The sequence below is a fragment of the Amphiprion ocellaris genome, chromosome 24, assembly GCF_022539595.1.
Source record: "Amphiprion ocellaris isolate individual 3 ecotype Okinawa chromosome 24, ASM2253959v1, whole genome shotgun sequence".
NCBI classification, from domain to species: Eukaryota; Metazoa; Chordata; class Actinopteri; family Pomacentridae; genus Amphiprion; species Amphiprion ocellaris.
Window position 1 is genome coordinate 18,519,227 of NC_072789.1, and position 10,612 is coordinate 18,529,838.

General features: G+C 43.0%; 1 protein-coding gene across 1 annotated transcript; it reads left to right on the forward strand.

The window, feature by feature from the left end:
- The first annotated feature begins 1,340 nt into the window (after positions 1-1,340).
- Positions 1,341-10,065, forward strand: LOC111584462 (sorting nexin-9-like). Its single transcript, XM_023293609.3, has 17 exons — positions 1,341-1,498; positions 4,356-4,442; positions 4,599-4,673; positions 5,265-5,373; positions 5,449-5,602; positions 6,178-6,259; positions 6,459-6,584; positions 6,979-7,096; positions 7,178-7,308; positions 7,413-7,516; positions 7,630-7,733; positions 7,825-7,902; positions 8,315-8,391; positions 8,496-8,585; positions 8,774-8,888; positions 9,435-9,526; positions 9,608-10,065. The coding sequence occupies exons 1-17, from the start codon at positions 1,487-1,489 to the stop codon at positions 9,653-9,655; spliced, it is 1,602 nt and encodes a 533-aa protein (XP_023149377.1). The 5' UTR covers positions 1,341-1,486; the 3' UTR covers positions 9,656-10,065.
- Positions 10,066-10,612: the final 547 nt, after the last annotated feature.

Below are 10,612 nucleotides of genomic sequence, written 5' to 3' on the forward strand. Positions count from 1 at the left end.
TGCAGCAGTGTCGTATTTTCTACAATCATTTTTACAGTGCAGTAGTGTAGTATTTTTCATATTCATGTTTTACAGTGCAGTAGTGTAGCATTTTCTACAGTCATGTTTTACAGTGTAGTATTGTAATATTCTTATAGTCATGTTTTACAGTGCGGTCATGTAGTATTTTTCATATTCATATTTTACAGTGCAGTAGTATAGTTTTTTCTACAATCATGTTTTACAGTGCAGTAGTATAGCATTTTTAATATTCATATTTTACAGTGCAATATCGCAGTATTTGCTACAGTCATGTTTTACAGTGCACCAGTTTTGCATTTTCTACAATCATGTTTTACAGTGCAGCAGTGTAGTATTTTATAGTCATGTTTTACAGTGCAGTCATGTAGTATTTTTCATATTCATGTTTTACGGAGCAGTTGTGTAGTATTTTTATGGTCGTGTTTTACAGTGCAGCAGTGTAGTATTTTTATATTCATGTTTTACAGTGCAGTAGTGTAGTATTTTCTCACATCATCTTTACAGATTTACAGTTATGTTTTACAGTGCTGTAGTATTTTTTTTACAGTGCTGTAGTATTTTTGTAGTGCTGTACTGTCATATTTTTTGCCATGTTTTACAATACTGTAATATTTTAGTCATGTTTAACAGTGTAGTGCTGTAGTATTTTTATAGTGTTGTAGTATTTTTAAAGTACTGTTGTATTTTTCACATGTTTTACAGTACAGTAGTATTTTTACAGTCCTGTATTGTAGTATTTATAGCCATGTTTTACAGTACTACAGTATTTACAGTGTAATAGTATTTTATATGCTTTACCGTACTGTATTTTTAGAGTGCTGTATTGTAGTATTTTTAGCTATGTTTTACAGAACTACAGTATTTTTACAGTGTATTTCTGAAATATTTTTTAGTCATGGTGTACGGTATTGTAGTATTTTTACAGTGTAGTTCTCTAGTATTCTTAGCCATGCGTTACAGTACTGTAGTATTTTTACTCTTTTTTTTACAATGTGTAACTATAATATTTTTCCAGTACTGTAATATTTTTCACAGTACTGTAAATTTTCATTTTATTTTTTACAATGCAGTGCTGTACTGTAATATTTTTCCTTTTATTTTTTACAGTGCACATCTGTAGTATTATTTACAGTGTATATCTGTGTGCAACCCGACACTTTTCAGGAAACGCCCAATAATGTGTAAACTACGCTGTTCTTCCGGGTGTGTGACGTCACTGTCCATCAAGGTTTTTGTGATAAATAGGAAACTACCGGAAGCTGTCTTCCAAAATAAAATCGCTGTCATAAAGTCCCGTATTATTCCTCGGATGAACCGTCGCGGTGCTTTTATTGTGAAGGACCCCGGAGGAAGTGCTGTGCGCATGCTCCCTGCCTTGGTGCGGCTGCTCCGCAGGTTGGTCTCGCGCTGACAGGATGAAACTTTGATCAGAACCGGGATAAAGATCTGCTGCTGTGACGTCACCATGGCGCTGCAGGTAAGGACTCACCTGAACCAGGCGGTGACCTTTGACCTCCGTCAGCGGGGCGAGCCGAACCGAAGCGAGCCGAGCCAAGCCGAGACGAACCGAGGCCGCTGCAGAAGTCTGCAGAGAAAACAGTGAATTCTAGCTGATACTTCATACAAAAGTCCGTAGAGAAAACAGTGAATTCTAGCTGATAGTTAATACAGAATTCTGCAGAGAAAACAGTGAATTCTAGCTGATAGTTAATACAGAAATCTGCAGAGAAAACAGTGAATTCTAGCTGATACTTAATACAGAAGTCTGCAGAGAAAACAGTGAATTCTAGCTGATAGTTAATACCGAATCTATTTAGAAAACAGTGAGTTCTAGCTGACAGTTAATACAGAAGTCCACAGGTCAGAACATTAAAATTGTATGCAGTGAATCATAGATACTTTAAACCTTCACAGATTGTCAGAGAAATTTTAAATGATTCTTCTCGAATAAATCCGTTTGAAGTATAAACACAGTTATTAAATCCTGAACCAGAAACGTGTTTAAAGACTTAAATGATGTGAATCCAGCTCACAGTAACCTTCAGGGAATGTTCAGGGAACGTTTCCTGGACATTTTCAAAAGGTTCAGCAAAGTGTAATTTAAGTAAACCTTTAAGCAATGTTTGGAGAACATTCCCTGGAGGGTCAGTCGATAGTAACCATAAAAGAACCTTCAAGGAATGTTTGGGGAACGTTCCCTGGAGGTTCAGTGGACATCATCCTTTAGGAATATTTCCGAAACATTCCTTGGATGTTCCCTGAAGTTCCCTTAAGTTTTCCCGAACTGTAACTTTAATGGAACCTTCAGAGGATGTTTGCGGAACGTTCTGCAGAGGTTCCCTGGTGTTTTCCTAAACAGAAGCCTTCAGGGAATGTTCAGGGAACATTTCTTGACGTATTCTGGAGGTTTCACAAACTGTAATCTTAAACTGTCAAGGAATGTTTTGGGAATGTTCCATGGACGTTCCCTGAAGGTTACGGTTGAGAAAAACGTCAGGGAATCTCCCCAGAAAGCACAGTAACCTTCAGGGAACGTTCCATGGACATCCTCTGAAGGTTCAGTGAACAGTAACCTTTGGAGAATATTTCTGAAATGTTCCCTAGAATTCCCTTAAGTTCCCTGAAGTTTTCCTAAACAGTAACCTTTTGGAAACATTCAGGAAATGTTGTCTGGAGGTTCTATGAAGGTTTAGCAAACTGTGACCTTAAAAGGACCTTCCAGGGATGTTTTGGGAATGTTCTCTGAAGTTTCAGCGGACAGTGAACTTTGGGAATATTTGCGAAATGTTCTCTTGATATTCCCTGACGTTCCCTAAAGTTTTCCCAAACTTTAACCCAAATGGAACCTTCAGGGAATGTTTGAGGGACATTCCATGGACGTTCCCGGAAGTTTTCCAAGACGTTTTCTGGAGGTTTCCAAAATTGTAACCTTGAGAATGTTGATGGAATTTTTTCTGGACGTTTCCTAGAGGTTCTATGGAGGTTTATCAAATTGTACCCTTAAATAACTCTTCAAGCAACATTTGAGGAATGTCCCATGGATGTTCCCTGAACATCCCTCGATATTTCCTGATGTTCCCTGAAATCTTTCCCAACTTTAACCCAAATGGAACCTTCAGGGAATGTTTGAGGAACGTTCCATGGACGCTCCCTGAAGTTTTCCAAGACATTTTTTGGAGGTTTCCCAAACTGTAACCTTAAATGAACCTTCAAGGAACATTTGAGGAATGTCCCATGGATGTTCCCTGAATATCCTTCGATATTCCCTGATGTTCTCTGAAGTTTTCCCAAACTACAACCCTAATGGAACCTTCAGGTAATGTTTGAAGAATGTTCCATGGACATTTACTGAAGTTGTCCTAGACAGTAACCGGCGTTTTTGGAAGTTTTAGCAAACTGTACCCTGAAATGAACCTTTGAAGAATGTTTTAGGAATGTTCTCTGAAGGTTCAGCGGATAGTAACCTTTGGGAACATTTGCGAAATGTTCCTTCGATATTCCCTGACATTCCCTGATGTTTTCCTAAACTGTAACGCTAATGGAACATCCATGGAATGTTCCTCAAACATTCCATGGATGTTCCCTGAAGTTTTCCAAGACAGTAACCAACATTTTCTGAAGGTTTCCCAAACTGTAGCCTTGAATGAACCTTCAAGGAATGTTTGGGGAACGTTCCATGGACATTTTCCAAAAGTTCAGTGAACAATAACTCTCAGGGAACCTTTGGAGAATGTTGAGGGAATATTTTCTGGACATTTCCTAGAGGTTCTATGGAGATTTAGCAAACTGTATCCTTAAATGAACCTTCAAGGAACGTTTGAGGAATGTCCCATGGATCTTTCCTGAATATCCCTTGATAATCCCTGAAGTGTTCCCAAGCTGTAACCTCAATGGAACTTCCAGGGAATGTTGGGGGAGTGTTCTATGGAAGTTCTTTGGAGGTTTAGCAACCCTTAAATGAACCTTCAAGGAATGTTTTAAGAATGTTCTCTGAAGTTTCAACGGACGTTAACCTTAGAGAATGTTTCCTAAACGTTCCTTGGATATTCCCTGACGTTTTCCCAAACTGTAACCTTAAATGAACCTTCACGGAATGTTATGAAAGTTCAGCCAACAATAACTCTCAGGGAACCTTTGGAGAATGTTTCCTGGACGTTTCCTGGATGTTCTCCAGAGGTCACAGCTTGAAGAGGTGAAACTGTGCAGTGAGAGCCTGAAGCTGCTGACAGGAATATGTTGGTTGTAGTCGAAGTGTTCGGGTTCTAACAGGAACATCATGGTTCTAATGTTCCCGTTTGTTTGTTTATTTGTTTGTTTGTTTGTTTTTGTTTCAGGCTCTGGTTCTGTACGACTTCACAGCTGAACCAGGGAACAACGAGCTGTCAGTCCGAGCAGGAGACACCGTCGCCGTGATCGACCAGGTACGCTAAACGCTGCTGCTACGCTAACTCTGCTGCTATGCTAACTCTGCTGCTATGCTAACACTGCTGCTATGCTAATGCTGCTGCTACGCTAACTCTGCTGCTACGCTAACATGGTGCACATGCTCAGTACTGATGTGTGTGTCTGTTGTGTAGAGCGTAGGTGGAGGCTGGATCGAAGCCCAGAACTCCAGCGGACACACCGGACTGGTTCCTGAAGGATATTTACAGGTGAGCACAGGTGTGACTTAGTTCAGCTGTATGTCTGCATAAAAAACTACACCATGCAGCACGACAACTACTTACTGCCAGAAAGACACAAAGAGACACAAAACAATTCTCAGAGACACAAAACAACCACAAAGACACAAACAATCTCAAAGAGACACCAAACAACCACAAAGACACAAAACAATCTCAAATAGACACAAAACGACTACAAAGGGACACAATTCAGCTACAAAGAGACACAAAGAGATGTAAAGAGATACAAAACAACCTCAACGAGACACAAAACAACCACAAAGAGACACAAAACAACCTCAAAGAGACATAAAACAACCACAAAGACATACAAAATGACTACAAAGGGACACAATTCAGCTACAAAGAGAAACAAAGAGACGTAAAGAGATACTAAACAACCTCAACGAGACACAAAACAACCACAAAGAGACACAAGGTGTATTTGTGTCTTCTTAGTAGAAATGTGTCATTTGTGTATGTAGTGTTTCTGAACGTGTTGATCTGGTTGATGGTGATAAATTATTATTTAAATTACAAACTCATTTCTTCTCTTCCTCTCCCTTGTTGGTGTTTCAGATCGGTAACGCTGGTGGAGGAGGAGGCGGGGACTCGTGGTCAGGGGGCGGGGCTTATGTCAGTAACACAGAGGGATGGGACAGTCGAGGACACCAACACAACCAACAAGGTGCACGCATGTTTCAGTTAACTCATCTGGGCTGTGGTTGGGTTCGTTGGTGAAAATGTGATTATTACCAAACAGCGACTCCGCCTGGTGAGGACAACGACGGTGAGTGGGACGACGACTGGGACGACCAATCGCTGGGCGGTTACTATGGTAACGAGCAGGCGGAGGGCGAAGGCGGGGTTTCAGGACGGAGTGCCCATGGCCCGTCTGTCAAAATCTCCCTTAACAAGTAAACGCATCTCCACAACACGCAAACAGAAAGAGATGATTACAGCTCTCAGTAGAACCCATTAGATCCCAGTAGATCCCAACATACAACAGTAGATCCCAGTATATCCCAGCATAGCTCAGTAGATCCCAGCATGGGTCAGTAGATCCTAGTAGATCCCATTGTAGGCCAGTAGATCCCAGCAGACGGCAGTAGATCCCAGTAGATCCCGACATACGGCAGTAGATCGCAGTAGGTCCTGGTAGATCCCAGCATACAACAGTAGATCCCAGTAGATCACAACATACGACAGTAGGTACCAGTAGGTCCCAGTAGATCCCAAAATACACCAGTAGATCCCAGTATAGGTCAGTAGATCCCAGTAGATCTCAGCATATGACAGTAGATCCCAGAAGATCCCATCATAGGTCAGTAGATCCCAGCATACGACAGTAGCTCTCAGGGAAAATAAATAGAACACGGTAGAATTTGGTCAATTCAGTAAAAACAATATCGATTTCTTTAGATCCCAGTAGGTCCCAGCAGATCCCAGTAGATCTCAGTAGAAATCAGTAGATCTAATGTCGTGTCCTCAGGTTCCCGTTCTCCAAAGGTCCGAGTCCTGAAGTCTTCCTGTTAGCCAAACCACCAGCTAACAGCAGCAGACTTCCTATCTATGTGAGTAATTAGATGTATCGATCTATCGATCTGTTATTGATCCGTTATTGATCTGTTATTGTTCTCTAATTGAGCTGCTATTGATCTGTTGTCGATCTGTTATCGATCTATTATTGATCTGTTATTGATCCGTTATTGATCTGTTATTGATCTGTTGCTGATCACTGTGCTCTAATTGGCTCCTGTCTCGTCCAATCAGACGGGAGAGGTGGGTCCTGTGTGGCTCTACCCAACGTCTCCTCTGGACTGTGTGATCGCTGATCCCAAGAAAGAGTCCAAACTGTACGGACTGAAGAGCTTCATCGAGTATCAGGTCACACCCAGCGTGAGTACTACACAGTACTACGCAGTACTATGCAGTACTATGCAGTACTATGCAGTACTACAGTACTACATAGTACTATGCAGTATTACACAGTACTATGCAGTACTGTAGTACTATGCAGTACTACACAGTACTACGCAGTACTACAGTACTACTCAGTACTACGCAGTACTACAGTACCACACAGGTACTATGCAGTACCACACAGTACTACAGTACTACACAGACTGTACAAACTGAAGAACTTCGTTGAGTACCACTAACACAAAACTGGAGTTCTACACAGTACTAGTACACAGTATTACACAGTTTACACAGTATTACACAGTAGTACTCACTAGTACTCAGTAGTACTTGTAGTATCCATCCTTGACCCGCCTCCCTTTTCCTCCAGACCACCAACAGACCTGTCAATCATCGCTACAAGCACTTTGATTGGCTGTACGAGCGTCTGCTGGAGAAGTTCGGCTCTCTGCTTCCCATCCCGTCACTACCTGACAAGCAGGTCACAGGTGAGCTGTAACCGTGACAACCACAGCTGTGTGACTGGCCTGTGCTGCTGCGGTGTGTTTTAGCGCCTCCTGTGCTCTCAGGCAGGTTTGAGGAGGACTTCATCCGGATGAGGATGGAGCGTCTGCAGGCCTGGATGACCCGGATGTGTCGCCACCCCGTCGTCTCTCAGAGCGACGTCTTCCAGCTCTTCCTCACCTACAAGGACGAGAAGGTACGGCAAGCCCCGGCCCCCGGGGGTAGACGCCCACAGCCAATCAGCTGTGAGGATGTTGGGTACCTGGTCCTGATTGGCTGAAGCTGTTTTTCATCTTCCAGGAGTGGAAGTCTGGGAAGAGGAAGACGGAGAAAGACGAGACGGTGGGTCCAATGATGTTCAGTCTGGTCGAACCCGAAGCTGCAGAGCTGGACGCTGCCCAGGTGTAAGTCTGTCAGGTCTGTTTCACCTGGACAGGTGACGCGTCCGACAGGTGACCTCATCGTGTGTGTGTGTGTGTGTGTGTGTGTGTGTGTGTGTGTGTGTGTGTGTGCACAGGGAGCAGAGGTGTGAGCAGTACAGCCGCTTCACTAAGTCCATGGATGACGGCGTCAGAGAGCTGCTGAATGTCGGACACACACACTGGAAACGCTGCACCGGACGTCAGTAGACACACATGTACGACACGTGTTCACATGTTTAGGGCGTGTTCACATGTTTAACAAGTATGATGTGACCCTGTGTGTCAACCAGCGCTGCCTAAAGAGTACGAACGGATCGGACGGGCCTTCAGAAACCTGTCGACTGTTTTCAGCAGCAGCAAATATCCAGGTGAGGAGGCAAAGAGGCAAGGAGGCAAAGATACAAGGAGGCAAAGAGACAAAGCGGCAGGTAGCCAAAGAAACAAAGAGGCAGGGAGACAAAGATACAAAGAGACAAAGAAGCAAAGATGTAAAGAGGCAAAGAAGCAAAGACACAAAGAGGCAAATAAGCAAAGATGCAGGGAGACAAAGACACAAAGAGGCAAATATGCAGAGACAAAGATACAAGGAGGCAAAGATGCAAAGATGCAGTGTGACAAAGATGCAAAGATACAAGGAGGCAAAGAAACAAAGAGGCAGGGAGACAAAGATGCAAAGATGCAAGGGACAAAGGAGATCTCAGATGACTTACGATACATGTATATTTGTGTGTATTTTTGTGTAATTATGTGTATTTGTGCGTATTTTTGCGTGTGTTTCAGGAGAGGAGACGTTGACTGACGCGCTGACAGCAGCTGGAAAAACCTATGAAGAGATCGCACTGATCGTCGCACAACAGGTCAACACACTCACGTTTTAATTGACAGTTTGTTTTGTGTTTATTTATATATTTATTTGTTTATGTATTTATTTATTTGTTTATGTATTTATTTGTTCCTGCAGCCTCAGAAGGATCTGTACTTCCTCCTGGAGACCAACAGTGAATATAAAGGCCTGCTGGGATGTTTCCCAGAGATCATCGCTGTACACAAGGTACTGCAGTAATACACAGTACTAGTACACAATCAGTGCTACACAGTAGCGTTATTTAGAAATGTTTTTTGATGATTTCTGAACCTGTCACTTCATTGGTTAAATTAAATATCAGGAGGGGCGTGGCCTCACCTGTGTGTGTGTGTGTGTGTGTGTGTGTGTGTGCATGTGTGTGTGTGTGTGTTCAGGCTGCAGTGGAGAAGGTGAAGGAAGCCGATCGTTTGGTTTCTGCAGGAAAAATCAGCAGCAGCGACAAAAGAAGCATGAACCAGAGGAGCAGCTGTATGAGCTACTCCCTGCAGGGTAACCACGGCAACAAGACACACACTCCCTGCAGGGTAACCACGGCAACAAGACACACACTCCCTGCAGGGTAACCACGGCAACAAGACACACACTCCCTGCAGGGTAACCACGGCAACAAGACACACACTCCCTGCAGGGTAACCACGGCAACAAGACACACACTCCCTGCAGGGTAACCACGGCAACAAGACACACACTCCCTGCAGGGTAACCACGGCAACAAGACACACACTCATTGCAGGGTAACCACGGCAACAAGACACACACTCCCTGCAGGGTAACCACGGCAACAAGACACACACTCCCTGCAGGGTAACCACGGCAACAAGACACACACTCCCTGCAGCGTAACCACGGCAACAAGACACACACTCCCTGCAGCGTAACCACGGCAACAAGACACACACACTCCCTGCAGGGTAACCACGGCAACAAGACACACACACTCCCTGCAGGGTAACCATGGCAACAAGACACACACTCACCTGCAGTTACGTTGTCGTCGGTCTCTAAGCGTCACTCCGTTCTTCGTTCTCCCTCCAGCTGAGATGAATCATTTCCATAGCAACCGTATCTACGACTACAACAGAGTGATGCAACTCTACCTGGAGCAGCAAGTGACCTTCTACCAGCAGGTGAGCACACACAGCCAGGGGGCGGGGCCAGGACAGGTGAGCTGACAGCTGATGTCACCTCTCTGCTCTCTGATTGGTCAGATCGCCGACAAGCTGAGAGGAGCTCTGAGCCAGTTCACCACACTGTGAGGATGACATCACCGATGACATCACTGCAGCCTGTTACACTTTTAACAAAATAAAAGCTTTTTACACTTTTACACATGAATATAGACGTATGTACTGTATGTGAGAGTATAAGTGTGTACTGTTTGCAGTATAAGTGTGTACTGTTTGCAGTATAAGTGTGTACTGTTTGCAGTATAAGTGTGTACTGTTTGCAGTATATCTGTGTACTGTTTGCAGTATTACTGTGTACTGTTTGCAGTACATCTGTGTACTGTTTGCAGTATTACTGTGTACTGTTTGCAGTACATCTGTGTACTGTTTGCAGTATTACTGTGTGTTTTAAGTCTCGCTGTGATTCTTTGATTCTTTTCTAATGAACTGATTTTAATTCTTGTTTCTTTTTAACATTAAATTCTTTCTCCCAAATTAAATTCACGTTTCATGTTTTTATTTTAGAACGAAATAAAATACGTTTTATTTCTATGTCTTTGTTTTTGGTTAAACACGTATGACACATACACGTAAATATTTACTGTTTATGTTATGTTCAGTTTTATTCAATTTCTATAGAATTTAGTTTTTACTCTAAATAAACAGATTTTATTTTTTTCATTTATTCTCATGTTTTTCTCTCTAAGAACCGACGAGAACACGAGACCAGAGCTGAACGTTCTGCAGCAGAACGTCAGGATTTCCTGGATCTGACTCAGGAAAACTGTGTTTCCTGCTCAGTTTCCTGGTTTTTGTTTTGCTGAAATGTTCCCGACAGAGTCCTGAGGGAACCGGACGCCCCTTGCTGGTTCCCCACAGAACCGATTTAACAACATTCAGAAGTCGAGTTTACAAGAACAGAACCAAACAAGTTTCCACTGGGAACGTTTTTCCTTCTTAGTTCTCAGAATGCTCTTAAATGTTCTTCAAACGTTCTCTAAAGATGTTCTGGAAAACGTTCTCTTAAGATGTTCTTCAAACGCTCTC

Coding starts and splice junctions, on each gene's coding strand:
- LOC111584462 (XM_023293609.3), top strand. Junction 7,734..7,824: donor CTGGAAACGCTGCACCGGAC/GTCAGTAGACAC, acceptor TGTGTCAACCAG/CGCTGCCTAAAGAGTACGAA. Junction 9,527..9,607: donor AAGTGACCTTCTACCAGCAG/GTGAGCACACAC, acceptor CTGATTGGTCAG/ATCGCCGACAAGCTGAGAGG.